This window comes from Kogia breviceps, chromosome 3, assembly GCF_026419965.1.
Source record: "Kogia breviceps isolate mKogBre1 chromosome 3, mKogBre1 haplotype 1, whole genome shotgun sequence".
In the NCBI taxonomy this organism is placed as follows: domain Eukaryota; kingdom Metazoa; phylum Chordata; class Mammalia; order Artiodactyla; family Physeteridae; genus Kogia; species Kogia breviceps.
Genome location: NC_081312.1, coordinates 25,709,787 through 25,734,273, shown reverse-complemented (window position 1 = coordinate 25,734,273; position 24,487 = coordinate 25,709,787). Strand labels below are relative to the sequence as shown.

Here is a 24,487-nt window from a genome sequence, read left to right as displayed (position 1 = left end):
GCTTAAAGTACACATCTTCCTCATTTTACAGTGGGGTTACATCCTGATAAACCCATCATAAGCTGAAAATACCCTCAGTCAAAAATGCATGTGGTACACCTGACCTACCGAACATCACAGCTTAGCCCAACCAACCTTAAACTTGCCCAGAACACTTAACATTAGCCTATAGTTGGGCAAGATCATCTCACACAAAGCCTATTATATAATGATGTGTTGGATAGCTCATGTAATTTGTTGACTGCTGTACTGAAAGTGAAAACAGAACGGTTGTCTGAGTACAGAATGGCGGTAGGTATATTGGTTGTTGACCTTCGTGATCGTGTGGCTGACTGGGGGCTGCCCAGCGTCACGAGGGGACCCTACCGCACGTCACTAGGCCGGGGAAGAGATCAAAATTCAAAATTTGAAGTAGGGTTTCTGCAGAATGCCTCTCTCTTTCGCACCATCGTAAAGTCAAAAAATCCTAAGTCGGAGACTGTCGGTAATCAATTAAGTTTTAAAGAAAACCCTGGGTGCCTACAAAGTAGGTTCCTGGTGCTCTGGTTAGTTGATTTTAAGGTGTTCTGTCAGATTTTAAACTTATTATATGTGACTCTGGGAGAAGCATTTTGCCAGCCTGCATTGGTTTCGATTACCTGGTTGCAGCTAACATGGATTTACTAATTCCCATATAAGAGACTGCCCTCGAATGAAGACTCATTAGCCCCAAAGGAGAATAATTGGGGATTAAATCAAATTATGTCCTTTCCTAGTCAGTCATCTGCCAATAGCGGTTTCATCTGAAATGAAGGACATAATGGGTTTTTATATTTTAGAGAATATGTCAGTTTGCTTTTATTTTGTTCCAGATTTCTCTCCCCATAACCTTTTAATATTTTTTTCTTGGCCCACTCCCTTTGCCTCCCTGGAATCTGTGTGATGCTGCCTCAGCTCTTCCCTGTGCACCGTGCTAGGAAGCTTCCTTTTGGTTTTTTTTTTTTGCGGTACGCGGGCCTCTCACTGCTGTGGCCTCTCCCGTTGCGGAGCACAGGCTCCAGAAGCACAGGCTCAACGGCCATGGCTCACGGGCCCAGCCGCTCCGCGGCATGTGGGATCCTCCTGGACTGGGGCACAAACCCGTGTCCCCTGCATCGGCAGGCGGACTCTCAACCACTGCGCCACCAGGGAAGCCCCGGAAGCTTCCTTTTGGGAAAGAGAAGATGCTTCTGCGTGTTTTCTAAGGAGGCTCTTAGGTTGGTTTAACATTATTTTAATGGTAAATAGTCATAGACCATGTAGATGTGGTGGTACTTTGTAAGGACTTTATTCGGGTCCCAGGCTCTGGGTATCACCTTTCATCCCCACAGGGAGAGAGGTAAGAGATGAGAAGAGGCCCGCCTGGGCGACACAGCACGAGCAGAGTGGCTGGAGAGGAAGAGGCAGCAGAAAGCAGCTCTAGCTCAGTTCCCTTTCTTGTAAGAGAAGGGTCCTCGCTGTCCCCTTGACATCCAGGGATTATGGTGAAGCACAAAAAAACGATGTCTCTAAAGTACTTTGAAATTGCTCCACAGAGCAAGGCAGCCTTTCTGCACAAAAGCCCAGCAATGGAATTCAAGTGATGGCCTTCCACCCCTTAAGGGTTGTCATTTGCTTGGAATAATCCACAGTATTTTCTACCCAAATCACACTGACCACTAATGGGAAGAAAGCAGATCTCAACCCAGCCTTTGACTGGTTTCCTGGAAGGAGATATTCTGTGGGTCCATGGGCTCCTGTGACCACTCTGGCTTTTTCCTCTCTTCGTGCTTATGACACGTGGCTTTCCTATCTGTTTCTCTTTCTGAAGGATGGTTATGCAAGGCATGAGAGAATTGCTTGAAAGAACAGTCTGTGTGGTTCCTGCCTCACATTACAGCATCTGGAGGAGATGAGAAAGAAAGAGAAAATCCTGTGGAGTAACACAGTGAGTGGGTGGAAGCTGTTAGGAAATGAAAGGGAATAAAAACTGAAAGTAGGATCCCGAGGCCAGCCCGCGTGAGGGCCCAAGTCAGGTTGAATGATGAGCGTTTGGAGCAAGGCCTTCAGAGTGGCTGGAGAGCGTGAGAGTAAAAATAGCTGCCTTTAATCTTCCTAAAGCCTCACGTTATCTCAGGAATTGCAGGGGCCTTGCAGGACTGCTCGCTAATTCCGGTAAATGTCTGTATAACAGGGGTGGGCCAGGGCCTCTGTTCTCCAGGGCCACCCACAAGCCTCTGGCCTCTGGCTGGGCAGATGGGAGTGCTTGGCTTGGAGCCTGTCCTCTGTCTGGGGCCGAGAGCATGGCAGCTCCTGAGCCCTGGCCGAAAAACCCAGACCTGCTCCTACTCGCAGATAGTAAAGCCATAAAACCCCTCCAGAGAGCTGGGCTGAGGTCACCATGTCTTCTGCTCACCCCCGATACAGATTCATAAGTCGCCCCAGAGTCAGGGGAAGAGAAGAAGCTTAAAGATGCCCACAAATAAAAAACTGCACCTTCAGTGGGCCCTGCATCCTATTTAACAAATGCAGGAAAGCCTGGTTCTGGAGGTCAGGTGGTCCCCCTAGAGAATGATTAATTCTGACTCCCCTCTGTTCTCCAGCAAGGCTTCTCGCCTGTCACTCGGCTGCTCGGGAAATGCAGGTGTGTGTTCCCTTAAGCAAAACACACGGAGGAAGGGCAGTGAACCACCAAAACCAACAGCCCAGGATGCCCACAGCCGACAGGGCAGTCCCAGGCCTGGTTTAGAGAGCGTGCTTTCACTCATGGTCCCGGAGATCGAGCAGGCCAGAGGCGCCAGGGTAACTTTAAGGTGAAAGCCTTTTCTTTAAAGCCTCAAGCCGATGCTTGTCTAGTCAAGATGTACTTGGAAGTTTATGCTGCTTGCATTCTTGAAGCATTTTCCAGGCTCAGTTACTCTGCGAAGCCCCTAGCTAGTCAGTTACCAGAGTTGCCAGTTGTACTCGTCAGGTCGGGCCGCAGTGACAGGACTGGCCTCCTGGCGCTGCCAACTGCAGGGCATAGGGAAGCATGGGAGAGCATGTACCCGGCCGTAAGTGTCTCTGTTGCACTGAGTTTTCAATCGAGGGAAGCAAGCATTCTGGGACCCACAGACTCAGAGGTGAGCAGGCATCTGACAGCACAGGTCAGCCCCATGGTAGGTCCCACTTTGGGGACCTTTAAAAATCCTCAAATGTGGTCTTCACTACTCAGATTTTTCACTCCCCCTACCCCCCTAAAATCTGTATTACTCTCAAACCCTGATCATTTCCACTTCTGAAAGTTTTAATGTTTCCTGAAGCTTACCTCACCAAGACATTATCATTGTTAACTTCAGAGTAACAAATACATAAAATTGTCAATACATTTATGTCCCAGGTGCTGACCTAGTTGTAGGGTATGAAATGGTGAATGAAACAGACATGTTTCCTGCTTCTGTTCTAGTGGGAGAGTAGCAATGGCAAGGTAGTGTGGCTGGTGCCCAAGGTCAACTACAGACCAGAGCTGTAGGAGCTCTCCAAGGTCTCGAAAGGAACACAAGGTGAGTTGAACTTTGAGCGCAGCCTTGGCGTTGGGTGGAGTTTAGATAAGCTGAGAGAAAGGGGAACAGCATTTTAGCCAAAGGAAAGAGTCTGAGTAGAGGCATCATGGTGAGATGGAAATACAACTTGGGATCTGGATCTGGTTTCTGTGTGATCCTGGCAAGTTACATACCCTCCCTGGGCCTCCTTTCCAAGTTTGTTAGATTACTGTCTCCTCTAAAGGGTTACTGTGCCATAAGGTGTAAAGTGTCTACTGCAGTGGCTCTACATGGGGGGTGGGGAGGGGGTGCTCAAGAAGCAGTAATCATACTATCGTTGCTGCAGGCAAAGCACCAAGTTCGAAGATCAAGGGGGTAGGATGGAGCCAGCTGAGCTGGCCTCCGTCCAGGGTCAGCCTTTCACGTAGTCCTGAACGGGCAGTGAGCAGCCAATCAGCCCAGCTCCCTGCCGGCCTCCCACACCCTGCTGTACCGAAAACAGAGCCCCTCCTTAACACACACACTTGGCAAGCACTGCGCACTGCTCGCCCAGCCTGTCCTAGGCCTCACCCCTCTTTAGGCCTATACAGCCAGGGGGTGGGGAGCTATTGAGGAATCCATATTGATTGCAGGCCCCACCCTAGCCAGGATCCTAATCTCACATGTGGCCCAGACTCCTAGCTGATGACTCAGCCTCCAGTCTAGGCACATTCTGTCCGCACACCTGTACGGGGCGAACTTCTTCAGACCCTCTTGCTCACATTACTGCCCTCTGCAGGCACCTCCAGGGCAGCGGGTCTAGCCTTGGCTGCATAGTGGAAGCCCTTGAAAATCCTGATGCCCAAGGCCACACCCCAGACCAATTCTGTCAGATTCTCTGGGAGGTAGGACCTCCCCTTCCCTATCCCCATCAGTAATTAAAGCTCCTCAGAGGACTGGGAATGCACAGACAAAACTGGGAGCTCCTGCAGTGGCTCCCCATCGTGGGCTTGGGTTTGGGGCTGGGGCCGAGGAGAAGGGACTAGCCCTGCACTGTGCAGTTGATCGGTAGCGTCGCCATCGCCTGGAGCTTGTTAGAAATGCAGAATCAGAGGACTAGCTGATTGTGAATCTGCATTTGTACCAGGTTCCCGGGTGATTCCTGCACACTGTCAAGTTTGAGAAGCACTGGCACCAGCTTTTACTAGGCGCTCACAGTGGTCCAAGTGCGGTGCCAGGTATTTACACATGCCATCTCATTTCAGCCTCACAGCCTCTCAGCTGTTAGCGCCCCCTCTGACAAACAAGGAGACACCTGCCATTCGTTCAACAAATCCTTCCTGAGTGCCTAATATGAGAGAAGCTCCGTACTAGGGACTGGGGAACAAAAAGGGCGCTCCCCTGCTGGACTAGTGCTTAGAGACCAATGGGGTATGATGTCAGCGTTATCACTTAACAGCTGTGTGTTCATGGGCGACTTCCTTGGCTTCTCTGAGCTCCGGTTTCCTCTTCTGCAGATCTGGGCTGTGGTCATGATTCAGTGATTTCCCCTAGGCCAAGTACTCACCAAAAGGCTTGAATCTAGCGTGAGCTCAAGAATGGTTGCTATTGTTTATACTAGTAAAAATACTACCAGGTTGTGGGGAGGAGGGGGAGTGGGGTAGAGGGACACCAGGCCACAGTGGTGCCTGCGGAGAGGCCGCAGGGATGTGAGCGAGGTCGTGAACTCCAAGAACCTCCCAGGAGGTGATGCACGCGGGAGGAGCTGAGGTGTGGACAAGGCTGCCCTGTCCTCGCACTGCCTGGCCTCATTTCTCTGGATCAGGCTGGTTCTTCCCACTTTTCTGACGAGTAGATGAATCAGACCACTAGAAGCAGCATAAATCTGGGCCTAGATCTCGCCCTTGGCCCCTTGAAGCCCTTTGTGGTTCCTCGAGGCAAGACACCGAGTAGCTCCTCCAGACCCGGGCTTGATTCGCCCGAGGTCTTCTCCTGCGCCCCACCTTGGCCTGCGAAGCGCGGGCGCCCCCTTCCGGCGGAGCCGAGCCACGGCAGCGGGCCCAGGCGAGTCCCAGGCTTGCCAAGGGCGACGGGGAAGCGCAGCCAAGCCGGCTGAGACCGCGCCCCGCGCGGCTCTGGTCCCACGGAGTGGGGCCCCGGCCGTGGAATTGCGGCCCAGGCCCGCGCAGGGGTCGGGTCTGCGGAATCGGTTTAGGGGTTTCGTGTTCCTCGGAGTCCCACCATTGTTTCCTGTAATTTAATTTTCTCTCCTGAAGGCGTTGCTAATTAAATCCTTTCTCCGGCGAGCCGTCGTCCCCCTCCCCTGCTCCTCAGTTTATTAATTACTCAGCACGTGCGAGGGAGCTCTCGGCCCCAGCTGCCAGGTGCGCTCAGGTGGATGGGCCTGGCTGCTCGCTCTACTGGCCGCCTGCTCGGCCCCTTCCTTGGGTCTCCCAGGGCTCTTTCCACCCGGACCACGTGAGCAGTCCTTACAAGTCTGATTAAAAGCAGGAACAGCCCTTTTTCTGCTGCTGCTGACCTCTGCTGGCTTGGAATCCATCAAAATCCAATTCATTGCATTTCACCTCCCCTGTCTTTCCACCTCTGAAATCGTACTCCTCACTGCTTTTTCCCCTAAGCACTCTTCTGCCTTTCCCCCCACCGTCCAGTGCACAACACGCTAGGCAGAGGTTTGCCACACTGAGCCCAGTGGCTTGTGGAAGGTCTCACAGCTTATCTAAGGCACAGTCGGGACTAGAACTCAGCTCCCCTGAAGCTTAGCCTCTCAGGGGTCATGAACTCAGAAGGCTCCAGGGGCCCTGTGTGTTGCACAGTGGGGAGGGGTGGAGTCTGTGGCAAGGGAGAGCTGTGCTTGCCCCTTTGGGGGGGTTCATTCAGTGTGCCCCACTGAGGGCCGAGAATGTCCACTTCTTGATAAGTCTAAGAGTGAGTCCAGGGCTTCCCTGGTGGCGCAGTGGTTGAGAATCCGCCTGCCGACGCAGGGGATGCGGGTTCGTGCCCCGGTCCGGGAAGATCCCACATGCCGCGGAGCGGCTGGGCTCGTGAGCCATGGCCACTGAGCCTGCGCGTCCGGAGCCTGTGCTCCGCAACGGGAGAGGCCACAACAGTGAGAGGCCCGCATACCGCAAAAAATAATAATAATAATAATAAGAGTGAGTCCAAAGAGGGTGTGGAGAAAAGGGAAGCCTCCTACACTGTTGATGGGGATGGAAATTGGTGCAGCCAAAAACAGTATGGAAGTCCCTTAAAAAACTAAAACTAAAGTTTAAGCAATTCCACTCCTAGGCATATAATTTGGAAACGGTGAAAATTCTAATTCAGAAACATACATTCACCCCAGTGTTCATAGCAGCACTATTTACAATAGCCAAGACATGGAAGCAACCTAAACGTCCATCAACAGATGAACGGATAAAGAAGATGTGGCACATATATACTATGGAATATTACTCAGCCATAAAAAAGAAGGAAATAATGCCATTTGCAGCAACGTAGATGGATCTAGAGACTATCGTACTGAGTGAAGTAAGTCAGACAGAGAAAGACGAATATCATGATATCACTTATATGTGGAATCTTAAAAAAATGATACAAATGAATTTATTTACAAAACAGAAACAGACCCACAGCCATAGAAAAACTAATCATTACCAAAGTGGAAAGTAGAGGAGATGGATGAATTAGGAATTTGGGATTAACGGATACATACTACTCTATATAAAATAGATAAACAACGAGGACCTACTGTATAGCACAGGGATCAATATCTTGTAATAAGCTATAATGGGAAAGAATCTGAAAAAGAATATCTATCTATCCAGAGATAGATAGATGTACGTATATATCTATGTACGTATATATGTACAACTGAATCATTTTGCTGTACACCTGAAACATTGTAATTCAACTATACTTCAGTAAAAAATTAATATTGCACATTTAACTATAAAAAAGAAAAGAGTGAGTCCAATGTCCGAGGATGGCAGTGACCAGAACTACTGGGCACTTTGGACTCACCGTGTGGTGATCTTTCCAAGATGCCACTTACTGCTTAGGGGACATGTGAGCCCCACCCCCATGCCTGCCCATCCAAGGCCTAGTTCTGCCCATGCTGTGGAGAAGGTTCCCAGGCTGTCACCCCTCCCACCGCTCATGCAGGGCCCCCCTTCCCCTCACATCTCCTCATGTCTTGGATGCCACTCTCCCCTCCTCTCTATCTAAAATTCCCCATTCAGACCGCATCTGGCCCAACTCTCAGCTCTGTATCAGGCAGAAAAAGAAGGCAGCTCGAGAGGATCCCAGAATTTGAAAGGAGGAGTTGTGGCAGGGGGTGGGGGTGTGTGCTGTCTTTAAGGAGATACTGGTGGTGGGGATTTCAGGCATCACAAGGAGGCCAGAAAGGGGCATTTGAGGACAGGGACTCTGGGAAGGAGTCCACACACAGGACTGCCTCCCCTCTGGAAGCCTCCCAGCACTGGCTCTCAGCTGCTCTCGGCTCAGAGTTTCAGGTCAGTGCCCTGCTCCCTGCCTGCCAGCTTCTGGCTAAGGCTGCCTTCAGTGGGGAGGACATTCACATGTGATCTCGCTTCACCAGCTATCCCTTTGGCCCCTCCGGAGGCTTCTCTTTTCACATAGGTTGTAGATGCGCTTTGGCGGCTGTGTCTCTTCCTCCTCAGAGCCCACTCCATCTTAGGGTCTTTGGTGCCTCCCCTGCTCTGGTCTCTGTAGGAGGGGGTGTGAGAGGTGCCCGGCTGTGCTCAGCCTTCTGGCAGTGTCTGGTCCCCTCCTGCAGATGCCCTGATACTGCCTGGGAGGGCAGCAGCCCGGAAATAACTGAGGCCTTTTCCCCTGGCTAGGCATTGCCCCTGAGCCCTGGAGGATGGCCCCATCCTGGACTGTCCTCAGACCCGCACAGTCTGCCTCTGGTAGAAGCTGATTCATCCAGGGCAACTCGCCATCATCATCAATCTGGGAGGAACCAGATACACCTCATAGTTCCTGAAATCAGCCTGTTTTCACCTGCACAGTCACCTGAAGCAGCTGACTGTCTGCTCTGTGAAGAGAGAGGCTGAGCCTTGTTCCTCTCTCTAGTCCCACCGGGGCCTGTCACATAGTAGGTGCTCAATAAATGTGTTGGATGAATCAGTCAGTCAATGAATTGATGAATAAAAATGCAACTCCTTGTTACTTTTCAGCAGGGAATTGATTGGATGTCTACAACAGTCCAGGTAGAAAGACAATCTACTGTCTAGGTTAAAAGGATAAAGTCAGGAGCAGGCAGCCTGGGTTTGAATCCCAGCTCTGCCACAAGGCTTTGGGCAAGTTATATAACCTCTCTGGGCCTCAGTTTCTTTATTTGGAAAATAGGGGTAGTAATAAATCATACCTCAAGGGGTTGCTATGAGGAATAAATAGTGCAGGTAAAGTGCGTGTACGACAAGGGCCTGCCATGCAGAGAATGCTCAGTAAGTGTTGGTCATTCTCACTCACGGTAGAATTACTGCGACAGTAGTGTCAGTGGACTGCACTCTACACTCTGGATGGGGGAAACCAGGGCACTTCATCATCTCCATTCCCGCCCTCTAGGGTTCACAGCAGAGTTAGGAGATGAAATCCACAAGGAGGGAGGAAGTTAGAGTTGCCATGTGGAGGGGAAGATGCCCCCAGGGCTGGACTAGTTGAGGAGAGGCCCTGTGGGATGTAGTGGGGCTGGGAGAGGCCTAGGCTGATGGAAGAGGCATGTAGTTGTGGGGTGTGGGGTCACCCACGAGGGGGCAGAGGGCCACAAGGGGGATGTGGACCTTGCCAGTCAAGTCAGGAGATTGTACATCATGTGGGTTTTCAGCTTTTCAATTCTACTCTAGCTCCTGGAGGCCATCTTGGCAGAAACAGTTCCCTTCCAACCCCATTTGCTGAGTCTGGGTGGGAAGGAAAGAGTGATGGGGAGCTCCCAGGGGCCCCTCTTTGGGCCCAGGGTGAGGTCTAGGGATCTCCGATGGTCCCAATTGAGTTTTCCAGCAGCTTCATTGCCCTGAAACTCTGGGCAACGAACATGACCCCCCGCCTTTGGTCTCCAACCTGGAGGACGCTGCTGATCTAGACATCAGTTCGTGCCTGATGCACCCAAGCAGGACACCCTTGACCTAGGATGAGCCAAGAGTTTGTAAGAAGTGATCAGAGGGAGGAGAAGGGGGAGCGTGCCCTCAGGACTAAAATCTTCTCTGACTGTGGTTGCATACTCATGCTCCTATCCCTCCTAAATGGAGACTTGAAATTCCCAGAAATCAATCGGCATCCCTGACCCCGGATAGTCCTTCCCATCCCCACTTCCACCCACAGTCTTGCTTTTCTGCCTAGCCAACTCCTATTCATCCTCTGTGACCCAGATGCCACCTCCTCTGGGAAGTCTTCCAGCCTACCCACGGCTGAGTGAGTGCTCTCCTCCAGGCTTCCCTAGCACCCTGTCCTCCTCCTTCCATCAGCGCTCTCACACCACAGGACCGTCTGTGATTGGGCCTCTTCCCTGTGAGCTCCCCCAGGTCAGGCAATGGGTCTCATTCATCTTTGCCTTCCTGGTTTTTGGCACCATGCCTGGCATCGAGTGAGCATCAATGAATGTTTGAGGCATGAATAGAGAAACTGGGCCAGCACGACCCAGAGAGAGAGGAATAGGGCAGAGGCGGAGGCGAACACCAAGAGCAGCTGAGCTACCCGAGACACCACCTGCCCCACCAGCAATCTTGCCTGGCTGGTAAGCAGGTCCAAGGTTCTGCCTCATCTCTAAGGCACCTGGGATAAGACAGGAGTCAGGCATCCTTGCTCTCTGCCTATCACCCCCTTTTCTCCCCAGCAGGAGGGGCTGCTTCCCAAGCATCCCTGAGTGCATGCCCAGCAGCAGGGCAGGAGGGACATGAGGGGGAACAATTAGGCCAGCTGGAGGACACAGGGTACAGAGAGGAGCCAGGGCACTGGGGGACCAAAAACATGGAGTGACAGTGGCAACCATGTTCTTAGTGGAGGAGACTGGCTGAAAGATGGCTGCCAGGACCGAAGGATCGGGCTCCTCATTATAGCGGAGGGGGATGTGGTTTAGGTCTCCGCAAGTACATCCTTTCCCCAAAGCTCCTTTGGTTCCCGAGCGCTGGGGAGCCCAGTATCTCACTGTGTCTGACACTGGGTGTGGAGACCAGAGGACCTATGACCTCTATTGCCACAGGCAGATGGCTCCCCACCCCCCGGCTTTGGGAGTCAGAGGGTTGTGCATAAAAAAGCTCTGAACCCCTTCCTCCGCTCAAGGTTGCAGAGTGGTTATTAAGGGTGACACCATCAACTAACCACCAACCAATGGGCCAATGACAGTGGCGAGTGCTTCGGGGGCCCCGAACCCTGCCCAGGGTCATGTTCTCCTCCCAATCCCAGTGCTCTTGATGGCCTGTCCTTTGAGGTCACACTGATCACCCCACCTCAACCTTCAGGATCACCTTGGGTCCTTTCACCAGTGCCCCTCCAGTCAGGCTCCATGTCTGTGACGTGCCTCTGATATCTTCCCTTCCTTACCAGCCTACAGCCACTACCCCCCAGACCCTGGTTACATCATACGCAGATCATAGCAAATGCCTCTTATCTGGTCCCTTCCGCTTCCAGTCTACCTGTCAAGGCTCTGTTTTCTGAACTCTGATAGCTCTAATCAGGTAATGCCTTTGCTCAAGACCTTCAATGGTTCCCTATTACCAGTCAAATTTATTCCAGATCTCTAAGCTTGGCATGCAAAGCCCCTCTGCTCAGGTCCCAACTTTTAGCCTTACCTCCCCTGCCTCACTGTGATGTCCCCTATACTAACTGTTCCACGATCATTCCAAGGCTCCAGGCCTGTTCCCTCCACCTAGACAGCCCTCTCCATCCCTCTCCACCTGCGGAGATCTCATCCCTCCTTCCAGGCTCTGCCCAAATGGAAGCTCCCTGCTCCCTACCTCTGGATGTGCCCTCTTCGTCCTTTGAGCACCCCCAGGAACCTCTCCCGGGATGTGAAGCCCTGGAGAACAGAGCTGTCTCATTTGTCTTCCAGCCCCACTGTGTGCACAGCCCAGTGCTGGGCACATCAGGGGAAGAAGAGGTATGGAGTGAGTGAGTGAGCACTGATCTGTGCCATCATTGAACACCTACTACGTGCCTGGTCCCTGCCAGGCATCCAGGGTACAGTGTGAACAAGGCAGGTGTGTCTGCCCTGTGGCGTATGGATAGCTCACACTCTAGAATGTGCTGCGGGTTAGCTGCAGCTCCATTCATCCCTTCCCGCTGGCCCCAGCATATCTCAGGGCTGCCTTGCTGGTTGCCCCTCGGTGTGTGTTCAGGGAATGCCGACCCATACACAACACTGACCTTGGCTGAAGGTTCTTCATCAGCCCAAGGAGAATGAGCACTTTGCAGCTGTGTCCTCCATCAGTCCAGGCCTGCACATCTGTGGATGCATCAGAGGCTACGCCCATTCACCTGCTCAGGGACCACTCCCTCCCTGCAGGGCTCAACACCCTCCCGGCTACCAAGGTGTCCACGTATTATAGGGGCCAAGAGGGCAGGGGGCCCTGGCTGATGCTCAGTGGTGGTCAGTTCTGGCTGAGATGGAGGAGCAGGTGCCCCTCTTCATTCACTCCCCAACTGTCATGGGAAGGAGTGGGAGAGGAGGATTGGGAGAAGGAGGAGGAGGCAAGTTCCCAGGTGGGACATTCCACCCCTGGTGCCTGTGGGTCCACAGGTCCCAGCACATAGACCTGCTACCAACCAGGGTTGATACCCACACTTTTACCAACCACACAGCACAATCCTGACCGCTCACCACGGACACCGGCTGAAGGGCTGGAGAGGCATCCTGGGGGCCCCACGCAGCTGCCAAGCACTGCCCTTTTCATAGCTGGATTCGAGGTGAGCCCGGGATCCCAGGGAAGGAGCAGGAGAAGCTGGGAGCGCAGGGGTGGATTGCTCAGGGAGTCTGGACAGTGGTTATTTACCGACTGGAACAGAAGCATTTTTAATACTTACCTTAAATATTGTAGCAGCTAGTATGACTGTGTCAGTGTACTCCAGCCTTGCCAGCCCCGCTACCAACCACAGTGCCAAAACAATCACATCAAGTCCAATTTAAAACCACATATTTTATTGATGTTCTTCATCGACAGTATAGGGCCATGTGTACAAATATTTCTCAAGTCCTACACCTGGCAACCTCCCCACTGTCACCCCCACTGACCAATCAGCCAGGAGATGCCTCCCTGCACGTATCCCTTTTGCTCCCTCACAGTGCTGAGCCTCCAGGAGATTGAGCATGGCAGGGCTGGCTTCCAAGCTTGAGCTTTGGGGTCAGGAGTGAGCCAGGCCCTTTCCCTTCTCGCCTTCCACTCCCACTGATTCAATATGGTCAGAACTGAGGGTGAGGATGCCCCCCCCCGCCCCAATGACCCCTCCATCCAGGAAGCCTGGGCTCCCCTTCAACCCTCTCTGCCCCATCCTTCCCCTCCAAGTGACCTATCCTGCTGACCAGCAAGATGGCAGAGTGGCTATTTTTCAGGGGGTGGGGACATGGGGGCAGCAACAGGATGCCCTTGGTGGCAGGGATTTCATCTTGTTCACCGCTGTATACCAGTGCCTGGTAGAGACTTGGCACACAGTTGGCGCTCAGTAAATACATGTAGGATGAATGAATGAATAAGAGGGAGAAGTGTGAACAGGTGGCACCATTACTACGTTAGTTCTCCAGGGGGTGTGAAGGCAGAACCAAGATAAAGTCCTCCCAAGCTCTGCTCAAGAGCTTGAGGTGTTGTGCAGTGTCGTGTGGCAACGGTTGGGGTCACTGTGGCCACCAGCTGGACACTGCAGAGTGTGGGCTCCAGCAGACTGGATGGCAGAATGGCCTTGGGACCCAGTCAGGAGGGGGCACTTGTGTTGTCCCCACTCCCTCATGTGCCCTGGGAGTCTGGTCTTCTGGGTCCCAGAATGCAGAGCAGTGCCCTCCTCCAGAGCCAGTCAGGGCTGGTCTCCCAATTGCACCCCCATTCCTGAGCCTCAACTCTCCCAATTTCACTCCTCAGAGTTGAACATGATTTTCCAGCTTTGCTCTCCCCACCACTGCCCCGACCTGCCCCTGACACTGTTCTGTCTCCCTGTTCCCAAAGCCCCACCCCCTCAACGAGCATTAATACCTAGTAGTCCCATTTCCCTGGTGGTCGGGTAGGGTCCTGAAAGTTTGCATCATGATTTTCAGACTACTCCATGCCCGCCCCATCCTCCACGAAAGCAAATAATTCACAGGTATCTCTGCAGATCTTGCCTCTTGACCTGGGAATCATGAAGAAGACACTGGCATCTTGGGGTGGGAAAGGAGCTTCCTTTCCCTGACACTGTGCAGAAATTCCTTCTGCAGCATGCCTGCCAGATGACCGCCTAGTCCCTTCTGGAATACCTCCAGTTGTGAGGCACTCACTACCTTCCCAGGCAACTATTCAAACACTGAACAGTTTTAGCTGCTAGAATGTCCTTCAGAAATGAACCCATTTGCCCCTTTCATTCTCAGTCCCCAAATATCCGAGTGCCCAATTTCTGTGTGACCCTCTCTCTTCCCATTCTTTCTCTATTTTCATAAAAACATTCCTCACCACTTCTCTCTCTCTCTCTCTCTCTCTCTCTCTCTCATTCACACACACACACACACACACACACACACACACACACACACAATCACATGCCCCCTTCTATATGGTTGTGCAATCACATACCACTCTCATTTATCAGTATCTCCCTTTCCTTCTCTCTTCTTCCTTGCCTTCCCAGCATTTAGCAAAGACCCAGAGACTGGAGACCAATGGGAAAGGCTGGAAGAGTGCTAGGGAAAGGAAGCCTCCAGCCAGGTCCTGGATTGGACTGGGTAGCCAGCTGGGGCGGGGTGGACAGGGGACAGCAGCTAGAAATCCCAGGCCATTGGCTGCTGTCTCCCAGAGAAAGGCCTTGCAACTTGAGGGCTGGGCAGCAAGCTACTGAGTTCTTTTCTCCTTCCACTGTTCAAAATTCCACAGAGGGGATGAGGACACACACCTCTCCTTTCCCAACCTCACTGGCAGTTGGCAGAGCTGACTTGGCTGCCTCTCACACATGGTAATTTCAAACCTTTTGCCAGACTCCAGGTCCCGGGGAGCTTCACACCAGCAGCAAGAATCCACTCCCCACTCCTAACATGGGGCTGAGAGGAAGAGCTCTAGCACATAGCAGTGATGACATGAGACTTGGTGGAGCGTGGGTGAACCAGGCAGAGGGGGAAAGCAGGCACCCCAAGGGGGAAGAAACAAAAGCAGAAGCTCTGAACTGTTAGCAGCCACCAGGCTGGCTCATGGGGAACCTAGCAATGCCTCGGTGGCCATTTTCCCTCCTGGTCATGATCCACCAGCCAACGCTGTTCTCTGTATGTTACAGACCAGGGGTGGATGCTAGGACCTTACCAGTCCAAAGTTGTAGTGGGCCATGGGCGGAGACAGGGTGTTGTGGTCTTATGTTCACGAGGAGTCAATACACACACAGAGAGAGAAATGATGGGAGTGCCTGCTACTTGTCCCGCTGCTTGGAGCTCTCACTTCCAACATTGAACATGGGGACCAGCAGGCCCAGGAGCCACCTCTTTCCGAAGACCTCCTGTAAGTTCTTGCGCCAAGGCCGGGCCCTCACTGCCACCCCCTTCCGCACCTGGTGGCGGGTCTGCCCCCGGAGGATCAACAGCAGCTGATGGCAGCAGAAGCCAGCGCAGGCCAGGCCGACGGCAAACCAGAGGTAGAGCATGAGGATGACGAACATTTCAGGACCCAGGACAGCTCCTGCGGGGGTCGGGAAAACGGCAGAATCACTTTACACCCAGGCCACGCACTGAACCGCCACCCAAGCAGGCGCTTTCCGCTAGGGAGGGAGATTCATGAGATTGAAGCTACATCTCAGCTCTGCAGCGAGGGAGAGGAACAGGCTGTCTTAACTTTTTCTTCGTGCTGATGGCTCCTGAGGCGAGAGAGGAGAACTGGGGACGTGGCGGGGAAAGGAAAGGAAACTTCTATGGGCAGTGCCTAGATGCTAGCATTTCCTCAGGGTCCGTGATACCATCTCTCTCTCTCTCTTTCTCTCTCTCTCTCTCTCTCTCTCTCTCTCTCTCTCTCTCTCTCTGTCTCTCTCTGCCTTCTCTTTTGGGGCTAGAAACAGGGAGAAGGGTTTTTTTTTTCAGGAGGAGAGAGGAGTGAGCTGAGGACCCTGGAGAGGGAGCTGGTGCCTGGGCAGCTGTCTAGACTGCAGTGCCTTCTCTTCGGAGCCACGAGCACTGGCTGGGAGGACTTGGGAAAGCGACAGCATGATGGAGAACAGGGCCAGTCATCAAGAAGAATAAATCATGAGTTTCAAGGCAGTGCAGAGGATAATTCAGTCATCAATGTTAAAAAGAGGACAGTATGGCCACTGGAACTTTCAGCCAGAGCCATCCTGTCAGAGCTTGCTAAGGCTGGAAGAGGCCCCCAAGGTCATCAATCTAGGTCCCTGCCTTGAGCTGGACCTTCCCTAAACCCCTCTAAGCCAGCACTTTCCATGACTGGTTTAAACATCATTGAGTAAGAGATTCCCCACCCTTCCTCCGAGTTGCGGTGGTCGGTCCGTGCTAGGTTTGAATCTCCCAGCTCTGTGGTCTTGCACAAGTTTCTTAACTTCTCTGAGCTGCAGTTTGCTCATAATGTAAAATGGGTATGACGACAACGCCCCCATAGGGTTGCATGATGCAGAGAAATTGTGTGCGCAGGGGCCAGCATTCTGGTTCACGCTCAGCGCAGCACTCCCTGCTGGCCATCCTTCACAGATGAGGAGACTACCTCCGAAAGGGGCTCAAGTTTAACTCTCAAGACCATCATGCTTTCTCCTTCTCCTTTCCAGGGCTTGGAGATCTGGCTGGGCTACAACTTTAGCAGCCTTGACATGCCCAGCAGCCAGGGCAGTGGGCCCAGGAGAGAACTCAAAAGCCCTCCTCAGCCCCTCTCTCCAGCAGGGCGAGCTCACCATCACTTGCTCCAGTGAGATGCGGGTACCTGCCAGAGACCCCCTCCCTTACAACCTATTCAACCTCTGCAAATCTCAACCCTATTCCTCCCTTCTCCAGCTTCCCCTGGCGCCCACGGACCTCTTCTCATCTCCCCACGTCCCAGACCCCTGAGGGCTGGGCTTTTAAAACTTTTCCAGGGATTTCCCTGGTGGCGCAGTGGTTAAGACTTCACGCTCCCTATGCAGGGGGCCCGGGTTCGATCCCTGGTCGGGGAACTAGATCCCACATGCATGCCGCAACTAAGAGTTCGCATGCCACATTTAAGCAGCCTGTGAGCCTCAACTAAGGAGCCCGCCTGTCACAACTAAGACCCAGCGCAACCAAATAAATAAATGAAAAATGAAAACTTTTCCAATCTGAGCAATGGTGGACTCAGTGGCCAGGAGGATGTGGGTGTGATTCGGGTTTTCTCATTAGCATTCCCCTCTTGCCCTCAGCCCTAGCAGCTTTGATAGCAGGTTTCTCTTTGCAAACTTGGGGACAAATAAAGTCCTGCTGCCCAGGGGATGGAAAGCTCAGTCCAGCTGGCTTGCACGGGGGGCAGGGGGCAGCAACGGGACAGGGCTCCCCTTGGGCTGTGCCATGCCCCTGACCCACTTCTTCCTTGTCAGCACAGGTTAGCTCAGGCAGCCATGTGCAGGATGAAGGATCCTGGGACCATGGTGCCCTCTGGGGTGCAGGAATGCTACAGGCAAAGATGGCCTTCAAGCTGGGATATGCAAACATCAGAGCTGTCAAGAGCAAGCCTGCCTTGCACCTCAGCCTCAGGGACAAGCCTTGGGCTGATGGAAGCTGTTTTCCACAGTCTCTTTTTTCTGGTGCTAAATCAAGGCATGCAGAAAAGACCTTGTGGCCTTTCCCCGGCCCCTTGCAGCAGCTACAAAGGGCTTTTCTGGGGACATGCTTTCTCTCAAAGTGTTTGAAGCTGCCTAGCCTGGCTGCCTCAGCTCCTCTGAACTATTTAATAATAGTTCTGCTTCTTTTCGAAAATCATAGAATTTTCCTATATAGGCCTGAAGGGTCACACCGTCCAATCACTCCACCCTGGCTTTCCACCAAGCACCTATAGCACCTTTGACAGATCATCACCCAGCATCTTTAATATACATCCTGGGATAAGAAGCTCTCTCCCTCCCAAAGTGGCTCATTCATCAAGAAGCAACTTCACAGAGGCAGTATTGTGGGAAGAATGTGGGCTCTGGAGGCTATAGCGGCTCTGAGTCCAAAGCTTGGGTTGGACTCATACTAGCTGGGTGCTTTCAAAGCAACTTAACCTTGTTAAGCCTTTGGTTGCTGAGTCTTTAAAAATGATATAATAATACCTACCTCACAAACTTGCCCTGACGATTGGATGAAATGAGACCTGCACAGTGGTTAGCACATAATATTTGCTCAACAAATATTAACCCCTTTTCCCTTCTACTGGACTTTCTGGCACCCACCACACTGGCGTACTTTTCCAAATGCCATGACACAGGTCGGATGGTGTCATCTCCATTTCCCAGATGAGAAGAGTGAGGCTCAGAGAAGTGACACAACCTGTACTGGTCCCACAAAGCCAAAAGAAAGAACAGCTTCTAAAATCTAACTGGCCAGTCTCCTTCCTCTCTGGCATCAACGGAGGGCATGTGGGTACAGCTACCAGAAGACCCCTCCCACTTCTGGCTCACGGGGCCCACACCCAGCCATCCCATGCTCTGGTGGCAGATCTGCCTTAGGGGCAGTACCACAGTTGGGGACGGCTCAATCTAGCAAACGACTGGTCCCTTTTTACACCCTCCTGTCCACCTGGCCTCTGGAGCAGATGAGAGGGCGGTGCCCTCAACCATTTGGGTTGAGAAGAGAGGGAGAAGGGACGGGAAGGGAGAAGGTGAACAGTGAGGTGTGTGTCAGGGCAGGAGAGAGAAGGGCTGCCAAGGGGAAAGATGAAAGGCCAGCAAAGGAGGAAGATGAGATGGGAGAGTTGGAGATGAGAAATCATGGCCTCGGGACTTCCCTGGTGGTCCAGTGGTTAGGAATCTGCCTTCCAGTGCAGGGGATGTGGGTTTGATCCCTGGTCGGGGAACTAAGATCCCACACATGGGGCAACTAAGCCCGTGCACTCTAGAGCCCGCGGGACAACTAGAGAGCCCCGGCACCACAACTACGGACCCGCGCGCCTTGGAGCCCAGGCACCACAACTAGAGAGAAGCTCGCGCGCCGCAGCGAAGAGCCCATGAACTGCAACAAAAGATCCCGCGTGCGACAGTGAAGATCCTGAGTGCCGCAGCTAAGACCCAATGCAGTCAAATAATAAAAAGAAAAAGAAATCTTGGCCTCCTTTTCCTAGTGGGTCTGGTGAGGAGGTAAAAGATAGTGGGACTCATTTTTCTGCTAGAATAGGGATCTGGGCCCCAAGATAGGCACTGACTGGCTCTGTTCCCCCCATCAGATCAAAGCAAGAGGTTCCTCTTCTTTACTTTCCTGTCTCCCACCCAAACCTAGCACATATGGACAGGCCTCAAGCCCAGGCTTAAATCAAACCATTTCAAGATCCTCTCTTTGGAAGCACCCATTTTTATGTGATGAAACTACTTGGAAAAGAAAGTGTAATCAGTCTCTCTGGCTCTCCCCATGTCTCCACCGGCCTGCGCTCACACTCCACCGCCTAGCCCGCCCACTTGCCCTCCCCCATCCTGGTTATTTCAGTCCCAGCAGCCTCCTGTGCTGGCTCCAGGATCCAGAAGGTCCGAGAGCTCTGCGTTCTGGGCCCAGCTCAACCACCAGCCCTCAAGGCAACCCTCATAGCTGGGTCCTTCTTCCAGGGCCTCTGTGTTCCCACTGCCAAATGAAACAAAGTTTTATGCCTGCAGAGGACTGGGCTGAGGCCCCAACAAAGACCCAAACGATGGCTTTCCCCAGAGTGGGGCAGAATTTTATGAATGTCCAGCCCAGGCATATCAAGACAATTTGGGGTTCTCAGTGGAAGAAGCTGCACTCTGTCTTTTTTGTCCCTGAAAGGTCAGTGGGGGTATGAAACATGCCGTATTCCCCCTGCTGTCGTGCGTTGGCTAAAGACCTGGGAGGCAGGCCAGAGCCTGCTGCTCGGAAGTAGTAAGATCCTGGGCAGCCATTTAACCCCACCTGAGCCTCAGTTTCTTCATGAGAAATGGCGATGACGTCACACACGCACAGCTACGTGTCCACATGTGCATGCTACTAATTGTAAGAGCCAAGTCAGTCAGAGTCAAAGGCCAGGGTAGGTGGAGTGAAGGAAATGAGGTAGGGGCGAATTTCATGGCCAGGTAGGGTGGTTCCTGACCGGTGTCAGGGCCTGGTTCCTGCCAGCAGGAACCAGGTCTCTCTGGGCCTGGTACCCCACTCTCCTTGGGGTATGCTATATAAAGCACAGTCCTCACCAGGGTGCATAGCTGAGCCCCAGGGTGAAGGTCTGCATGCCTGGCTCCTGCAAGCATAAGAGCCTCCTGGAGGGTCAGATCCCACACCAGTCCCATGGCTCTGTGGTGTGAAGATGGAGTCCTTAAATATGGCTGCATCTCCAACCAGAATGCTCCCTGCTCTGAGCCATCTGCAGACTGCAGAACGACCTGGAGGGGGTCAAATATAGTGGGTAGGAGGGCGAGGGTTATAGCCTTCTGCTGGGACTGGCCCGGCACCCTGGTCAACCTTACTGTGGTTGATCAGCAAGACCTCTGGAGGGCAAAGTCCTCGGAGGAGTGTGTGAGCAGGATTGGGGTCCAGGCCGAGGAAGGACATAGCATGGGGGTACCTCGCAGGCTGCACGGAGGGATGGCCAGCAATCAGCCCCTCCTGACACAGGGCAGGTCTGTTGCCTGGTTTGCCACGATTCTACGAGCCAATGGACAGTGGCGAGCAACGAGGAGAAGATGAATAAGGATGGGGTTTGCGGAGGGAGGTTGCCGGGTGACATACAGCGTGCCCAGTTAGTCTGAATTTCAGACAGATAACTAAAAAAATTTAGTGTAAAAGAAATTTCCTGCGATATTCAGGAAATACTTACATTAAATGGTTATGCATTGTTTACTTGAAATTACAATTTAATCGGGCATCGTGTATTGGCTAAACCCGGCAAACTTGGGGTTGAGGTAGAAGGTCTTTGCACAGGGCCCAACTTGCCTGCCAAGGCCCACTCACCGGAGAAGAACTGGCTGATGGAGGTGGGCAGGAGCGTGAGGAAGGCCAGGGGGTGGGCGAAGGAGATGGAAAGGACTGCGGAGATGTAGGCCACGCCGGCCACCATGGAGTAGAGGCAGGCCAGGGAGGTGTAGAGGCAGAACAGGATGAAGTTGCGCATGTTCCTGCTTCCGATGCAGTTGCCGGTGAAGAAACAGTGATGGTCGTGCCTCAGGGTGACTCTGGCACACACTCGGCAGAAGTGGGTGCTGGGCGGAGGGCACAGGGCCCTCCTGGCTGCGGTCCCCTGGCCGGCGTCCAGGTCGTCTGGGGAGTTCTGGATGACCAGGACATAATTCCCCAGGGCGTTGGTTGAGAGGAACAGGAAGAATGCCCCATGGAGCAGCGCAGGTGACAAGAGCCGGGCGGCCGAGGGGTCCTCACGCATACTAGGCAGGAAGAGGAAGAGCTGCAGCACGAAGGTCACCAGGGAGATGCACAGGAAGTAGGCAGGGGCCACCACGTTGAGCAGCCTCAGGGCCAGCATCCTCGATTACATTCCTAAGGGGCCTAGGGTGAGAGGAAGACTCACTGCAGCGTCCAGAGGGCTCCCTAGGGCGCTCCCCGGCGCCATCTGTCCGTTCTGCTCCACGCAAATCCATGGCCCTCGGATCACCGCTCCTCTCTTCCCTAACCCGTGACCAAGCAGGCGTGAGACCCCCAGATCATGACAGCCTCTGGGAGCCAAGCCCTACCTTCTGGTGCCCACCTCCTCCGTTTATGAGGAAGCTCGGCGCCTTGACGCCCCCGGGGGGGTCAGGTACAAGGAGGGCGAGGTGGGGACTTGTTCTCAGTCCGTAGGAGGTGGGTGCGGGTGGAGGAGCGGGGCGGGGGGGCTGCCTTGGGCTCTGCTTTCTTATGGCAGTGGAGACGTGCCCAGGTTTGGGATTCCTCCTTCAGACCCCCTAGGAGGAGAAAGCAGAAGATTTGGGGTGGGGGCAGGTAGAAATGACCTATTGGAAGTACTGTTTCACCTCTCCTTTCTCCGTGCCACCCCCTCATATTGGGCAATACTCAGGGACCTTACCCATAACGCAAAGAGCTTTGGGGGTATGTGTGCTTGCCTCTGTGTGTGTGTGTGTGTGTGTGTGTGTGTGTGTGTGTGTGTGTGCGCGCGCGCGCGCGGCGGGTGTTCCTTGTGTGTGATTTTGTATGTGTAATCTGTGTGCGCCTCGGTATCTGTGTTTGTGTATGTGTGTATGTGTGTGTACACACACGCAGCCGCTGCCACCTGGCTTTTTAGAAAAAATCAATTACAACAATCGATACATTCCCACAAGCACTTAGACGATGGGTGGGATGGGGAGCGCAGCAGGAATACCTGTGTCAGCCGTTTCCGGTCAGCCCATCTCTCCGAAGCTGGCTGCCCTAGCTATTTCTTGGCAAAGAACGTTTTCATTTGAGGCGACGAAATTAAAATCCCCCCCCCCCACTCTCCGCTCTTTCCTCCCGCCCTCCTGGAGCGAGAAACCCAAACAACCCCGATGGCGCTGAAACCCCTTCGATGCCAACAAGCTCTCCCTGGGCGCAGGCGTGGATGCTTGGCCAGGTTTCCAGGGGATCGACCCCCGCCGCCGAGCGCAGCCCTACCACAAATTTATTCCACCCCGCCCCACAGCCCCGGTTCCTGCCCAGCTTCGGAAGCCCCCGAAAAATAGGATTCCGGGCGCCTGCGAGAACTTTTCCGGGGGCTCAGGAGCAGGCGAACCCAAGGCGCGAGAAAAGTTCTGGGAAGGCTGCTGCACCCAGGACGGGCGAATGCCACTAGGCCTCCGTCCAGGCTGTCCCGTCCCCTCTGGGTGACTGATCACCTTGGAGTCCCCTTTGCAGGTGCCAGTGCCCCAGGAGACTCGCGGCCGCCGTGGGGACCGCGGGTGTCTCTCCGCCGCAGGGGCTCAGCGCAGGGCACGCCCGGGGGTGGTCGCTGGGGGCTCCCGGGGGCTGCTGCGGCGCTGCCCACCCCAGAGAGCCCGCGGCCCGGGATCCGGCGAAGCAAGTGTCTTCCCCACGCTGGTCGCCAGGGGGGCCGCGGGAGCAGCCTCCAGATGCGCCGCGGCGCCTGGAAGGCGAAGGACGGGCTGCGGGAGTGAGGGGCGCACAGCGGGCGGCCGCACCGCAGCCCCGGCCCCGTGCGGGAGAAGGGACAGCGGAGACCGCCGGGGCGGCCCGGGGGCCGTTTAGCACCCGCGCCGGCCGCGCCCGCGGCGGCGGGCAGCACAGCCCGAGCCCTAGCGAGGCAGGCAGCGCGGGTGGCCGCCGGCTTCTCGGCCACCGCCTCCCGGGCGCTCGGGAAGCCGCCCCGCGCGCGGCCGGCGCCGCCGCCGCCCCGCCGCAGAGCAGTGGGGAAATGAACTCACCAAGCTCTGGTCGCGGACAAGAGGAGCCCCGGACGCCGGCTCTCGCCCTCCCCGAGGCTGCAAAGTTGTGGGCTCGGCCCCGCTGGCTCTCAGCCTCCTCACGCTTCGCGTCGGGGACTGGGCAGGTAGCGGGGGTGTGGGGAGGAGGGAGCGGGCAGCTGCCGTCCTCCCACTGGGGCGCCGGCGAGTGGGGGCCAGGAGACGGCGGGGATGGCAGCTGGGCACCCCCGCCCCCAGCCCCGCCACCCCTCCCTCCCCTCCTAGGGGCGGTGCTCTGGCCACCCCTCTCAGCCTCGGGGACTTGCCCCCCTTCCTCCCCTCACTCCTCTGGAGCGGGCTGGGGCTCCTCGCCTGACTTCAGCCACTGGTTCCAGCTGGGAGCTCTGGATTCCATCCTGATGTGATGCTCTAACCATCATCTGCTCCTCCCCTCCCCACTGTGGCTAACAGCCCTCCGTTGCTCTCCATTCTCGGACCGAGGAAAACCTGGGGGTTTAGGAGTCCAGCTTGCCAGGGGCAACACCCGTAAAGATCAACGTCATTGTGCACAGAAGTGCTGAGCGCCCGGACTCTGGATTCCTGTCTGCCCGGGTCTGAATATCCATCATTCACTACTGTGTGATCTTCAGATTCCAGTTTCCCCATCTGTAAAACAGAGATGTGAGGGTTATATGACAACAATTTATGTAAAGCCCTTAAACAGGGCCTACCTATGGTGAGCACTATTTGAGCATTGTTTTATAATCATTGACTCTATGTATCGGGTCCTTACTATGAACCAGGCACTGTGCTAATAAGCCTTTAGCATAAGGCAGCTTCGTTAATCCTCTCAGCAGAAGCTCCATGATCCCCTTGTATGGATGAGGAGAATGGGGCACAGAGAAGCTAAGTCACATGCCCAAGGACACACAGCGGGTAAGTGACAGAGCCTGGATTTGAACTAATGGACCTGCTCTCAGCCTCTGCACAACCCAGCATCACCCTGAGACCCAGGGGGAGCTCTGACTTGGGAGAAGGGAGGACAAATGAGTGGTTTATCCAGACACAGAGCTTGAACAGCTTGAACCAGGAGCTTCTGCCTGGAGTTCTGCCCTCATCTCCCTGTTCCTATTTCCTTTCTTTTTCTGATCCCACTAGTCTGAGGTGGGTACCAAGAGGGTGGGGACAGTTGGCCAGTGTGTGTCAAATGGAGGTTGGAGGGAGCAGAGAGAGCTTTGAACCACTGCAGGAATGTTGACACCACCACTACCTCGGTTTCTTGGGCTGTCGGAGCTCACCTACCTGCCCTGTTCCACTCCTCTGGGTGAAGGCAA

The 24,487-nt window shown here is 54.1% G+C and overlaps 1 protein-coding gene across 8 annotated transcripts; it reads right to left on the bottom strand.

The window, feature by feature from the left end:
- Nucleotides 1-12,652: 12,652 nt before the first annotated feature.
- ZDHHC22 (zinc finger DHHC-type palmitoyltransferase 22) lies at nt 12,653-23,789 on the bottom strand. Of its 8 annotated transcripts, XM_067028010.1 has the most exons (5): nt 22,629-22,895; nt 22,139-22,195; nt 21,513-21,722; nt 20,779-21,327; nt 12,653-15,370 (listed from the first exon to the last, which is right to left on the bottom strand). In XM_067028010.1, the coding sequence occupies exons 4-5, from the start codon at nt 21,302-21,304 to the stop codon at nt 15,105-15,107; spliced, it is 792 nt and encodes a 263-aa protein (XP_066884111.1). In that variant the 5' UTR covers nt 21,305-21,327; nt 21,513-21,722; nt 22,139-22,195; nt 22,629-22,895; the 3' UTR covers nt 12,653-15,104. The 8 variants fall into 8 exon arrangements, with proteins under 8 accessions (XP_066884111.1, XP_066884108.1, XP_066884110.1 ...); XM_067028007.1 differs by lacking the exons at nt 22,139-22,195; nt 22,629-22,895 and adding an exon at nt 23,175-23,425; XM_067028009.1 differs by lacking the exon at nt 21,513-21,722.
- Between the last annotated feature and the right edge of the window lie 698 nt (nt 23,790-24,487).

Bases quoted from the DNA above. Each gene is read 5' to 3' on its own strand.
- ZDHHC22 (XM_059057957.2), bottom strand. From the start codon at position 21,304: ATGCTGGCCCTGAGGCTGCTCAACGTGGTGGCCCCTGCCTACTTCCTG. The intron at 15,371-20,778 runs GTGAGTGGGCCT...CGACCCCCGCAG, and splicing joins CATCAGCCAGTTCTTCTCCG to GAGCTGTCCTGGGTCCTGAA.